This window comes from Rana temporaria, chromosome 13, assembly GCF_905171775.1.
Source record: "Rana temporaria chromosome 13, aRanTem1.1, whole genome shotgun sequence".
Lineage (NCBI taxonomy): Eukaryota > Metazoa > Chordata > Amphibia > Anura > Ranidae > Rana > Rana temporaria.
The window spans coordinates 65,926,518-65,941,158 of NC_053501.1; the positions used below are offsets into that span (position 1 = coordinate 65,926,518).

General features: G+C 43.1%; 1 protein-coding gene across 2 annotated transcripts in view; it reads right to left on the reverse strand.

The window, feature by feature from the left end:
• Positions 1-1,329: 1,329 nt before the first annotated feature.
• The window catches only part of HEATR5A (HEAT repeat containing 5A), a 132,304-nt gene continuing 118,992 nt past the window's right edge, over positions 1,330-14,641 (reverse strand). For both annotated transcript variants that reach the window (XM_040332881.1, XM_040332880.1), the window contains 4 exons: positions 12,567-12,791; positions 12,338-12,480; positions 11,859-12,072; positions 1,330-3,168 (listed from right to left, as the gene is read on the reverse strand). In XM_040332881.1, coding sequence (XP_040188815.1) covers positions 2,861-3,168; positions 11,859-12,072; positions 12,338-12,480; positions 12,567-12,791 — 890 coding nt within the window. In that variant the 3' untranslated portion in view covers positions 1,330-2,860. The remainder of the gene's footprint in view (positions 3,169-11,858; positions 12,073-12,337; positions 12,481-12,566; positions 12,792-14,641) is intronic.

A 14,641-nucleotide genomic window follows, 5' to 3' on the forward strand; every position in this document is an offset into this window, starting at 1 on the left:
ATTCCTGTAGGACTAGTTCCTTAAGGGACTGGTGTAGAGGGAACACCCTAGACTGGGTGTCACCTAAACCCCTATAGACTTTATCCTGTACTGAGGTAGGCTAAGGGGTGTCATGAATTTCTTCTGTGACATAAATGGCCTGGAGGAGACCCTTAAGGTCTTCTACAGCAAAGAGGTGTTTTTTAAGATGCAAGTCTTCCTGAGACTGACTAGCTGAGTCTCCAGCTGCCTCCCCTGAGCTGTGTCTAGACCTGGCCAGACTCACTATGTCACTTTCCTCATCCTCTGCCTGACCCCGAGGGGGCACCGGCGTGGATGAGAAGAAGGCACTAGGACCCTTAGTAAATAAACTATCTTGGGAAGAAGTGCCCTCCCTGGGGGTAGGTTCCTCTGTATCAGTTTGCACTGGCTGCCCAGCTGCCTCTCGGAAAGCTTTAACTGTTGCTAGCATTTCCGATTGCATAGATGCAAGAAAACTTTTCATCATGGTTGCAGCCTCTTTTCCTGCCAAAATGTTAATGCATTTGTAGCAGAGGGGTTTTGTATAGGATTAGATTAGACTGATTAGAGGCCTCCTGGGCTCCACTGGGGGATTCTGAAAAGCCATAAAAAATTGTACAGCGTTACATTGTCTTTCCCCGTAAGACTGCTGGTTTGTACTGGGGAGGAAGGAAGCAGCAAGAGGGGGGTCAGATCCTGCTCTGACCGTTTCCCTGGAAGTCGGGAACTCTCGCTGCTAACCTTCTCCCTTTCCAGGGGGATAAGTACTCACCGACCCCCGACCTGGATCTACCAGCAGCTGCATTCGTCTTACCATCCTCTTCCATGATGGGGGTTGACAGGGCCTTGGCTGCCGGAACCTTCACACAGGCTTTCCTTAAGCCGACCCACTGCCGCCAGCGCTGCTCCACACTGCCAGGAGCTTCCGGGTTGCTCTGCCGGGAACCGCCCCTTCCTGTGACGCGGTTCCCTTCTCAGAACGAGGCTTGGAGCGCGGCGTTCACCCGGGCGATTTGAAAGTGGCGGCGGTATCGAGCAGTCAGCGATGGCTTGCCTCCCCGCAGCACAGAGCGCTGATGCTCCCTTGGGGCGACCTGCGAGTGGACCCGAAGGCCTACAGGTTAGTTCAGCCCTCCCCGGCCTCCCTAGACCTGTCTCACAGGGGTACCTTCGACCCTCCCCGGTCTCTAGGTTTTAGAAAAAAAAAAAAACATGTCGTTGTGTTGGAGAAACACAATCAATACTGGGGAACAAGGGGATGGGTGGGGCCTTTTAATCTGTCATCTGATTGTGTTTCCTGCAGGGAGGAGCCATCATCTCTCAGGTGCCGTCCTGGAAGGTGATGGGAGAAAAAATAATTTCTTTACATTGAAAAGCAGAGATCTAAAAAAAATATCACATCCACATTAATGTTACATGCTTCATAGGTTAAAGACCTTTTCCCAGAGATGTGATATAGACACAGGAGTTCTGTCTATTTGTGATAGGGTATTGACACTCAACGACATTTTTAAAGTAAAATGTTTTTTTTTTCTAGTGTTAATCTGGTAGATACCAAAATGTCATAGGAGAGTAGTGCATTTAGCAGAAAAAGTTAACGTGTTAAAACCTGAAACAGTGATTGGAACGGCAGTGCAAGACAGAAAATCTGCAGGGTATTCTTCATCATATCAGCGTCAGCGCAAGGTTGGTTATGGTACATCCTGCAGCACTAACATATCTAAACATCTGATTAGTTAAAAACTATACATACATAAAATTGCTACAAAGTGCAATATAAGAGAGGCACAATTTTGATTAACAGGAAGAACAGTATATATAAAAAAAAAGAGAATCACTGCAAACATAAGGGGGCATTTGTTAAACTGGAGTAGATACAAAACCAGATCATGTTTGTGAACTGCACATTTTTTTCTGACAGTTGCATGTTTTTTTTACTGCTGACCAATGTAAATAATTAGAGAATGCAAAATAAATGAACAGATTGCAAAAACAACCTGGTTTTCAGCATAAGTCTAATAAATGTCACCCAACCTTCACAGATTTAATAAAACAAATACAGTCTACTCTCGCTGATTTACTGATGGAGTAGAGGTTGCTTACTTTGAAAAATTAATGATAGTAAATAAGATGAACTTGTGATCACTCCAAACACCCAATTAGAAAAAAAAAGGGATTTTGCTGGCAAATGATTGGTTGATTGAAGTAAACACGGTTTCATATTATTTACTAAGCTCAGTCAACATATCTAAATATAATCTAAATATCCATTTAGTAAACCAGCCTTAATGTTTCCTTGATTTTTCTCCAAGGAGCACACAGGGTATATTTCCAGACCTCTGAAAAACAAATAACTGAAATAGTATCTTAAAATAAGCCCAGTAAATCTATGCATTCTGGGTCTAGGAAGAAAGGAAAACATGCTCGGTTTCTGAAACTTAAGGAAAAGTTTGTTGCTAAAAATTTGCCTCTATTTTGTACTTTATTTGCTCTTTTCTTAATAAACTGAACCTTTTTAACCGTGAAAAAAAAAAAAAAAGTTCTTCCACATTCACAGTCAGCAGGTCTTGAGACTTTTCTAAAAGATTGTGATTCTTTGTAGCGCAAGACTTTTAACAAGACTCAATTAATCAAGTGTTTGTTAATATTCTTGACAACCAATTAATTAAGGCATATGGGTTAAGACTGTCAAGGAGTATTATTGTGGCAGATACTAGAAATCCTTCAATCTTTAGTTGTTAAACCTGCATTCTAAGTTGTCCTTCGGCAGGCACTTCTGATTTCAAAAGGAACTAAGTAGGCATTGATGCTGCAGGGAAACTGGAAGAACTGAACAGTGAAAGCAGCATGTATGTCAACGTCACAGGAAGTTTGTCTTCAGCTGAATGCTTGGGGAGCCTTGTCCTCCTCCCTTGACACTGCGAGAAGACACTTTAGGTTTGAGGCTTTCCTGATTACCCCGAAGAGCAGCCTCTAAGCGAGACCGTAGTGCTGTTGAAGAGCCCATGAGCTGACGAAACTGGGTAGGGTAACTAGCACCAAACTGCGTTAACCCGTTTAAGCCGAAGTCATGAAGAGCCTTGGAATATGGAGATGCAGATCCAAATGCATTCTCATCTAACAGGAATGAAATGAAAAGATGGAACACCATGGACAACATTGGAGGACCTGCATTGAAAAAAAGAAAGGAGTGCATGACATGTTATTACTACTACAGAAAGCCTTCATATTTATAGGGACAGTCATATAGTCATGCAATTCCTAGTTTCTGCAGCCAGTGGTATTGCACACTTAATTTAGCCATAGATGGATCAGTTCAAATGTTGATCAGCCCCTACAGCCAGAAAGACAGCCAGAGAGGAGGATTCACCTATCCAGGTCACTTGTGTGGATGAGGGAATCCGTTCAGGTTTTTCAATAAGACAGCTGGCTAATTGAAAAAGAATGCTATGTGAGCTTTACTCTTCATATTTTTTCATTAAGCACAATATGAAGAACGCAAATAATTAAAGGCAAAGTATGGTTTATTTTCAGTCAACAAATATTTTGAACTATCATTGCCATCGTCAACATTCCATAAGACCATTTTTAAAAGGACTTTCACATTTTTAAAAGTTTGCTCTTTCATATTTTGTTATTTTTTTTTAAATATATAAACTTTTTGTTAACTTTTAAGGGAGTATGACCCTGCCACCCCCCCTTTTTTTCTTCCTCTTTTTTCTTGTCTACTACTTTTCTGCATCTCAGTCGTTGTTTCCACTGTTCTAAAAATTATAAGTGATCATAGGATTTGTGGTCTTCCAGAGTATATACATCACACGATTTCATTAGAATCACTTCCTCAACTGATGTAGCTTTTTTTGTTTGCTTTGAATGGCATATGCTTCTATGGGCCCCTTGGTTTCATTGCTTATTAATCTTATCGTACAGGCAAAGTGATTATTTGAATGGTCAATTCTTTTCTTTAGTCCTGCTGGTTTTTGGTTATTGGTGTATGCAGATTGAATATACCTCTGCTCATAAGACTTACATGACTTGTTGTATCTGTAAAACTTTTCTATGGATTACAATAAAGGAATTCAAAATAATATATACAATTAAATTAGCTAATAGAGTGATCTCTCGGTGACAATGCAATTACTCTGTCTTATTTTGAGTGATGTTGAAAATAATAAAACAAAATTATAAATATATTTTATATGTATGTAGCGCCCCCTTGCTTTCAGCATGGGCACTACGCCTAAAGTTAGTGGGAATGAAAGTTACCTTGCTCCCATTCGGTGTTTGCTTAAATTTGGGACTTCTGTCGTTCCAGAAAGTCCACTGGGTCAGTCTGTGGTCAGGAGGTGCAATGTCGCCTCTGGCCGGCAGTTGGCGCCAGAGGGGTTCTGGCGGAGCGATTCTTCCCCAGCAGCCAATTGGAGTTTTCCCTCGCAGGACATGCTGGGGGGAGGGTATATCTGGGACAGGGGTCATGTGTTAGGCAGTCTTCGCGGGGTCCCCGTTTCAGGTGCGGTACCCACCTTCAGGGTACGCGCATCCATGGACCCCGCCGGCGCGGCCCACCTGGCCAAAGCGGAACTCTGCATCGAACCTCATCCTGATGAGAGAAGGGACCCCAGCGTTCCACTGGGTTCCAAGGCCTGTTGACAGAATCCCAGTCTGGGATCAGGTATCCGGACCACTGACAGGTATGCTTGCTGTCATTCGGGGACCCTTTATAGAAAAGTCTACTGGGAGGATTCTCTTTTCCTTATTCACCCAAGTCCTCCATTGAAATCGGCCCGTGGTAGGGGCCCTAGAGATCGGTCCGAGAGAGAGAGGCCTGTTGCTCCCAGTATTATCCAGAGTGACACTCCGGCTGCCAGGCCTGTCATAGGGGTCTGTCCGGGGGCACTTTACCCACTCCAAGCAGAGTGGCGACGTGTAGCAAAGTTGGTTCTATACAGAGCAGTGTTGATTGCTCCGTTCTATATTCAGGCCTGATACCGCATGGTTCTTTTCTTCCTTCATCAACCTTGACCTTCCCAAATTTGTGTTGATGTTGGCCGTGTTTGGCCTGGACAATAAAGCATTGAAAACTCTTTATTGGATGTCTGGACCTCCACTCACTGTTGCTATTCTCACAGTTACACCCCTAGACACTGCCAGGGTAATTTGGTAGGCCGGTCCCAAATCAACCAGCGGCTCCTTCGGGGGTAGCGCTACATGTATAAAATAAAAAGATAGATAATGGCATATATAAAGTGCAGGTACTAAAAGGTGCCACATGTATACAGCTTCACCTCTGTTGTGGCTGAATGCTGACAGTTCTGAATATGCAAAGCACGAACACGCCTGTGTTAAGCACACACATGTTCCTATTGGTCCATCAACATGACCAAGCAATAGGAATATGACCTATGAGTAAGAATTCATCAATGCCAGCTTTGCCCACTGAAAATGGTTGGCATTTGTCCATAGAGGAAATGAATGACAGCTGCTGAAGGTCTATGCAGGCACAACTTTGCATCATTTCGAAGCTCTGCAGCCCATTGTTTGAAAAGTGCCCCAACATTCCATATACTCACTGATGTCTGACTGATGCACAAGACGAATATAAAAATTAACACTGGCCCTTAAACATCTATCTATGCTTAGTAGAACGAAGAATTAGGCTAGAAAATAAGAAATCTTTACTTCTGACAGGATTATCTTTCTTGGTTTACCTTATCACTTGCATGCCTTATGTAAGCTTATACTGTATCACATAACTAGCTGTTTTCTGTAATTACATTTTTGTAATGTCAACTTTATTCACTGTCCCCACAAATGACAGCTTTTGAGAAAAGTAGCAAGTAGAGCATAAATAAAGATTTGTGCCTCTATATTCTTACACACTTGCTAAAGAAAAGTTCATTCATTTACACAGGGTTAATTCTGAGACAAGGGGATTATAGCTGTTGCCTACAGGAGATTGGACACTAAAAAACAAAGCTGTTTGCTAGTGACCAATCCAGGGAGTGTGCAAAGAGATATATATATATATATATATATATATATATATATCTCCTCCCACTCCCATCATGCACCAGTTTTGTTTAAAATCAGTAATAGCAATGCATCATTATATATTATATAGAAGGGTGGGACCAGTGTCCCCTAATGACACCAAAAACGTCAACAATTCATATAAAAATCCTGTTTTTATTTTTTATTATTAGACACAGGGCTAAAGTGGTTGAAAAGGCAGAAGGTTTTTTTTTTAATCTTAATGGATTCGATCCATTAAGATTAAAAAAACTTTTATGTGTAGCATACCCCCCCCCCCCCCCCCAATACTTACCTGAGCACCATCTCTATCTAGCAATGTGCACGAGTGCCTCAGCCATCCAGGACTCTCCCCCCTGATTGGCAGGGACACAACAGCGGTGCCATTGGCTTCCACTGCTGTCATAGTCAGTTAGCCAATCGGTAGAAAGAGGGTGCAGGGCCGAACCGCAGCTTTGTGCCTGAATGAACACACAGAGCTGCAGCTCGGGTGCCCCTATAGCAAGCTAGGCCAAGAGCCAGGAGAGCCGGTGGGGACCTGAGAAGAGAAGGATCCAGGCTGCTCTGTGCAAAACCACTGCACAGAGCAGGTAAGTATAACAACATGTTTGTTATTTAAAAAAAAAAAAAAAAAAAAAAAGGCTTTAATATCACTTTAATTTTGAGACCGGAGAAAAGTCCAACTGAAGAGGTGGGCAACACAGAAAACAAAATGCTAGCAAGCCCTCCAAGACAACTGTGTACAAGTGGCGTAGCTTGAAGATTTCAAAAGCTGCCAAAAGGACCATACAATCTTACAGCTTGACCGTCCACCTGGTACAACTTGACAAAGGTGAGAACAGAATACCAGATGGCAGCCTTGCAAATCTTAGAAAAAGATGCTTGATCTTGAAAGGCCTAGGAGGTTGTCCTTTTATGGGGACACTTGGGAATGGCAATAAGGGAGTTGGTCTGTCAGAAGGAAGCTACAGCAAAGAGATAAACTTGAATAGCTTGCACCATATTCAAACAATAGAGAACATCTACTAGCTTTTAGGAGCATGGAAATAATGCAATTACATAAGCCCCTATCTTTTAGGGCCATCTTTTCAACAGCTATTGAAGATGGCGACCATGACAAAGAAAGGTAAACTACTCCTTGGGAGAGAATATTTGGGAGGGGAGTCTGCCAGTTTGAGTATCGCCAGAATGCCCTCCATCTCAATTCTGTGAAGCAGACAAGAAAGGCACTTCATAGGGGCAAAGTAGAAGAACTAATACCACAAAGTCACCAGAGCGACCACAGAACTGAATACATCCTGAACCTCCGTACTTTTATAAAGGAGTTGAGGGCCTTGAGGTCCAGGATTGGACGGACCCGTCCTTCTTTGGGACTACAAACAGATTGGAGTAGAATCCCTGAAACCTTTCCGGCAGCGGCACAGGTACCATTTCCCTGCGCGTCAGCAGGTCTTGTACTGCCCCAAACAGGGCGTTCCGACGAGCCGGAAGAAGATGAAGGTTTGAGGGAAAGAATCTGTTTGGTGGACAAGAAAGAAATTCTATCTTGTACCCTGATGAAACCACTTCGCAAACCCACTGGTCGGAAAGCAGGGAGGTCCATCGAGCTGCAAACTTGTGAAGGCGACCCCCCACCCGAGAGCCGGGTAGGGGTAAACCTTCATGCTGTTGTGCTTTTGTCCCTCAACTGGCCCCTTGTCGGTCTGGGAACGCTTACCTGCGGGCCCAAAGTGACGAAAAAAAACATTTCTGAGCGGAAAAGGAAGGCCCTGGCCTACGGCGTGGCTCCTTACCTTTCCTGGATTGTGGGAGCAGCTTGCTCTTACCCCTAGTGACATTCTTAATAATGTCATCCAGCGAGGCTTCAAATAGCCTCTCATGCTGGAAGGGCAAATCCGCCAGAGTATTCTTGGAAGTCTGGTCCGCGGACCAGCATTTTAGCCAAATCAGGCAACGCAGTACCACAGCAGATACTGCGGCTCTGGAAATCAAGGTAGCTGTGTTCAGGGCTGCATCGCAGACATATTTAAGGCCATGCACCAACTGGTCGGCCAATTCTACGCAGACCAGGGAAGCCTGTTGCTTCTCCAGCTCCCTGTGCAACAATTTTGACTATTCAGTAAGTGTCTGTGACACCAGAGCTGCAGCCAATACTGTCCGTAATGCTGACCCCAGCACAGCAAACATGGACCGGGCCACTGCTTCGGACCTCCTATCTGCAGGATCCTTAAATGCAGGGGTCTCCTCCACCGGAATCGTGGTTACCTTGCTTAACCTCCATAGGCAACGCTTGATTTTTTTTTGACAGGTTACAGTTTCGAGTTACATAGGAGATGTAGTGCTAGAATTATTGCTCTCGCTCCAACGCACGTGGCGATACCTCACATGTGTGGTTTGAACGGCGTTTACATATGTGGGCGGGACTTGCATTCGCTTCTGAGCCTGAGCTACTGAAGACAGAGGCATTTTAAATTATTTTTTATTTTACTTAATTTTTAAAAATTTTACACTTTAAAAAAAAAAAAAATGGATCACTTTTATTCCTATTACAAGGAATGTAAACATCCCTTGTAATAGGAATAGCGTGTGACAGGTCCTCTTTATGGAGAGATGCGGGGTCAATAAGACCCCACATCTCTCCTCCAGGCTCGAAAACATGAGAAAAAAAAAAATTCACTGATCTCATGCTTTCAGCTGCGATTGAGGCTTTGTTTACTTCCAGGTAGCCGGGTGTGAAGTCATATCCTTCTCATCCAGCAGTGGCCGATTCGTTCTCCGGGCCTCCCATGGCACGGGAGAGCCTGGAGAAGCAACGGATGGTGGCGGGAGGAGGGGTACGTCCCCTCCTGCCACCTATAAGAACGATCAAGCGGCAGAACCGCTGCTATGATCATTTTAATGGTGTGCAGAATCGCAGCCTGAAAAGAAGGATATCTGAATGATGCCATTAGCTGCAGGCATCACTCAGATATCCCCCCCTAAAATCCAGGACGTCATATGACGTCCTACGGTAGGAAAGTGGTTAAACAGCAACCAGATTACAAAGTCCCTTTGAAAAAAAAAAGTCCCCTGCCATGAAAGAGTGTCCAGAACCCTTTCCCAGCTGATCATGCTGGTGCTCATGTGTTTGCACAGTTCACAGTTTTTCATGGAACTCGTTGGTAAGTAAGAGACTTGCTGTATAGAATACAACATCTGGAAGCAGAGCATTTCCCAAAGTACTTTTTGTTATTTCAGAGCTTGCTGAAGAAGGTGGTGCATTGAAATGATTTTAAGAATATTGTTTGTATTGGTTACACATAATTATCCCGATTTGAAACAATGCATTAGTTGGAGAAAAATGTAATATACAGTAGGAACCAGTCCTATTCGATCTGGGGGGATTGCGTATCCACCTATGTCACCTCTATGATCTTGGCTAAAGATCTGGTTCATTCAACCTAAATTTCTGCATTGGGTCCACTACACTCATCGCCTAGCCAGCATTTATCCACACGTGGACTCCCCTGTTACGAAGTGTGCTGCATCCACTGGTACATTTCTGAACACTATATGGTCCTGTCCTGTGCTTACCCCCTTCTGTGAATCGGTAACTCAGACCCCGAGTCAACTTTGTGATATTCCCTTGCGCCCTGAACCACTTTTTCTCCTATTGTGCCACATGGAGAATGTAGTGGCAGATAGATACACTAAACTATAACTCACCTATGCCCTGTTTTATGCAAGAAGGGAGATATTGCTGAGGTTGAAGTCTCTAGCACCCCAACACTCGGTGTCTGGAAGAAAACCATTAATTTGGTACTCCCCTTTATAAAATTACCTACGAAATTCGACAAGGTGTAGTCTACCTGAATAGATGCTTATGGGAAAAATGCCTTAGATGGAGTTTGAGAGCCTATTGTGTTTTTTTTTTCTTTTGTGCTCCTGGTTCCCACCCTTGTATTGTTTGTTCTTTATCTCTTGCCCGCATCTGCCTATCCCCTCCCCCTCTTATCCAAATACACCCATCAGGCTTGCTGTGCATGCTTTCTTTTTGAATCCACTCTTCTCTTAAATTCTTTAACAATAATGATAAATGTGTTGAAGATCAACATTTGCTTTCCTGTTTATGCATTTTTGATGATGGATGAGATGAATCCTGTCTGGTTTTATAACCCTTTTCACTTGTATCAGTGATTGGTTTATGTGCTGTACCAATGTGCCTTTGCAAATTGCGTTTTAAAATATCTCTTTTACCTGACTTTATAATGCCATGTGTTGTAACAAGATTTGGATACTCCTTTAACCACTTCAATACCGGGCTTTTATACACACCTCATTACCGGGCCTATTCTGGCACTTCTCTCCTACATGTAAAAATCATCATTCTTTTGCTAGAAAATTACGCAGAACCCCCAAATATTATATATGTTTTTTTAGCAGACACCCTAGGGAATAAAACGACGGTCATTGCAACGTTTTATCTTGCATGGTATTCGCGCAATAATTTTTCAAACGCCCTTTTTTTTGGAAAAAAATTGTTTCATGAATTAAAAAAATAACAAAACAGTAAAGTTAGCCCAATTTTTTTGTATAATGTGAAAGATTATGTTACACCGAGTAAATAGATACCCAACATGTCACGCTTTAAAATCGCGCATACTCATGGAATGGCGCCAAACTTTGGTACTTAAAAATCTCCATAGGCAACGCTTTAATTTTTTTTTACAGGTTACCAGTTTAGATTTACAGAGGAGATCTAGTTCTAGATTTGTTGCTGGCACTCTAACGCACGCGGCGATACCTCACATATGTGGTTTAAACGGCGTTCACATATGTCGGCGGGACTTACGTGTGCGTTCGCTGCTGCGCGCAAGCTACTGGGGACAGGGGCGTTTTAATTTTATTTTTTATTCTTTTATTTATTTTTTTACTTATTTTTTTACACTTCTTTTCTATTTTTTTTTTTTTTTTTTTACTTTTATTCCTATTACAAGGAATGTAAACATCCCTTGTAATAGAAATTGTGTGTGACAGGTCCTCTTTATGGAGAGATGCGGGGTCAATAAGACCCTGCATCTCTCCTCCAGGCTGGAAACCATGAGATCTGTGAAAAAAAATTCACCGATCTCATGAATACTGTTGCTTACTAGCCGCAATCGTGGCTTTGTTTACTTACGGGGACCCGGGCGTGACGTCATCACATCGTGCCCGGGTCCTCCGACGGTCATAGAGATGACTGGTGACCATCTGGTCACCAGTCATCTCTATGCTTCCTGCGAATGCCGGACAATTCTTTCTCCGGGCCCCCGATGGCACGGGAGAGCCCGGAGAAGCCCTGGATGGCGGAGGGGGGGGGGGATGTCCCCTCCCGCCGCCTGTAAGAACGATCAAGCGGCGAAACCGCCGCTATGATCGTTCTTATGTTGCGCAGAATCGCTGGCAGAACAAAAGGATATCTGGATGATGCCTCTAGCTGCAGGCATTATTCAGATATCCACCCGCAAAGCCCAGGACGTCATTTGACGTCCACCCAGGATGGGAGATCCCATCTGTGGACGTCAAATGACAATGAGCGGGTATTGAAGTGGTTAATAAAGTAAAAAATAAAAGAACAGTTTTCTGTTAAAAAATAGATATATATCCATTATTTTTAATACAAAACACAATATATGTATATGTACAAATATCCATACACAATTATTCATTTTGTGTGCAGTTTCCCAAGACCTATGTTGGAAGACCAAACGCTGAAATACAGATAAACTTGACAACTGTGCAAATGCCCCCAAAGCTCTTAATTTGTCCATGTAAAAGATGCACATAAAATTTCAGTTTAGAATGCTTACGGTTCGGTTCCTCGCTGGCAGTAATAAGTGCTTGCAGTAATCGAATCCCCTCCTGCAGGACCAGAAGCTCAGGTTGACTTTGAGGTTTTCTGCTATCTGCATGGCTCAAGTGACGAACCACACGTGGAGCCAAGTCACGGATGTATGGAGCAACGAATTCATGAGAAGGGTGTTGGAAAATAGACAGGATGAGACGGTAGCATTTCAGCTGTTCCTGAACAATAAAGAAAACGGTACATGACCAAAAATCAAATCACAACATCATGTCATTTTAGAGTTTTGGACATGCTCAGACAAAAAGCATGAACAAAAAAAAACCCCAACAATATCAGAGATCTACATTTCTAAATCTAAAACCACAATACATTAGATACATGCTTACAGCATTCAATGCAATGATTTTAAAGGTTTTGTGTTATTCTCTTTATTTTATTATAGGTCTACCTTTCTATAGAAATCCAGCACATACAGAACCTTACATTAGCATCCTTGCTGTCAATGCAACTGTGAAACCTCTGTAAGCAGCCTGCCTGGATTCCTGGCTCTGCTAATACCTCTGGATTAGCTGACAGTAAAAATATGGTAAGAGCAGTCAGCAGACCTATTTGGTCCTTCTCTTGACCTACAAAAATTAAGAAGTAATCAGTTTGCTATTGTCAAAATTCAAGAGATGAGAGATATTTTTGTCATGACCAGAAAAGGACATACCCGAATCCCAGGACTGAAGCATGGAAGAAGCAGAACTGTGTAGAAGACTGGACCATGATGCCCTGGTTTTCTCTACTCTTGACATAGGAGAAGACACAATATTCTTCAGAGCTTGTAAGGCAGAAGTGACTGTCACAGGTAATCTACCATCTTGGAGTTTCTGAGCTGTGTGTTGAAGAACCCCCACTACCAGGTACAGCAGAGTGGGCAGGACTGAGACACTTCCTAAATGAGGGAGAGTAATAATGATGAAGCAACAATGTGAAGTAATAGTGTAAGAAAATTCAGACTTAAATAAAAACGAAACGTTTTGGTCAGGGTAGCACAGATTTTGAACTTCTGTCAAACCTTTATTGTTGTCTAAACCTTTAGTAGATTTCCATAAATTTTATTGACAGACAGATATTGTGAAGCCATTATTGATCTGTTTTCAGCATCCCCTGAGCTATAGTAGAATAACAGTCATTTTTAAATCTTGTAATATAGAAAACTGTGGGTGCCCTTCCATCTCCCTTGGTTCATTCCCCAGTTCAACTAAGGGGTGACTTCTTGTAAGTGATGCGATGGCGGGGGCAGGTGAGCAGCGTGTGTACAATCCGGGACCATTGAGGCTTGGTGTGCTTTTAAAGAAACAGCGATTCGTCTGGCTGCAGGACATGGCTTCCTCATTAAAAAGTGGTAGAATATTATATATATATACAGTGAGGAAAATAAGTATTTGAACACCCTGCTATTTTGCAAGTTCTCCCACTTGGAAATCATGGAGGGGTCTGAAATTGTCATCGTAAGTGCATGTCCAATGTGAGAGACATAATCAAAAAAAAAATTCCAGAAATCACAATTTATGATTTTTTAACTATTTATTTGTATGATACAGCTGCACATAAGTATTTGAACACCTATCAGCTAGAATTCTGACCCTCAAAGACCTGTTAGTCTGCCTTTAAAATGTCCACCTCCACTCCATTTATTATCCTAAATTAGATGCACCTGTTTGAGGTCATTAGCTGCATAAAGACACCTGTCCACCCCATACAATCAGTAAGAATCCAACTACTAACATGGCCAAGACCAAAGAGCTGTCCAAAGACACTAGAGACAAAATTGTACACCTCCACAAGGCTGGAAAGGGCTACGGGGAAATTGCCAAGCAGCTTGGTGAAAAAAGGTCCACTGTTGGAGCAATCATTAGAAAATGGAAGAAGCTAAACATGACTGTCAATCTCCCTCGGACTGGGGCTCCATGCAAAATCTCACCTCGTGGGGTCTCAATGATCCTAAGAAAGGTGAGAAATCAGCCCAGGACTACACGGGAGGAGCTGGTCAATGACCTGAAAAGAGCTGGGACCACCGTTTCCAAGGTTACTGTTGGTAATACACTAAGACGTCATGGTTTGAAATCATGCATGGCACGGAAGGTTCCCCTGCTTAAACCAGCACATGTCAAGGCCCGTCTTAAGTTTGCCAATGACCATTTGGATGATCCAGAGGAGTCATGGGAGAAAGTCATGTGGTCAGATGAGACCAAAATAGAACTTTTTGGTCATAATTCCACTAACCGTGTTTGGAGGAAGAAGAATGATGAGTACCATCCCAAGAACACCATCCCTACTGTGAAGCATGGGGGTGGTAGCATCATGCTTTGGGGGTGTTTTTCTGCACATGGGACAGGGCGACTGCACTGTATTAAGGAGAGGATGACCGGGGCCATGTATTGCGAGATTTTGGGCAACAACCTCCTTCCCTCAGTTAGAGCTTTGAAGATGGGTCGAGGCTGGGTCTTCCAACATGACAATGACCCGAAGCACACAGCCAGGATAACCAAGGAGTGGCTCTGTAAGAAGCATATCAAGGTTCTGGCGTGGCCTAGCCAGTCTCCAGACCTAAACCCAATAGAGAATCTTTGGAGGGAGCTCAAACTCCGTGTTTCTCAGCGACAGCCCAGAAACCTGACTGATCTAGAGAAGATCTGTGTGGAGGAGTGGGCCAAAATCCCTCCTCCAGTGTGTGCAAACCTGGTGAAAAACTACAAGAAACGTTTGACCTCTGTAATTGCAAACAAAGGCTACTGTACC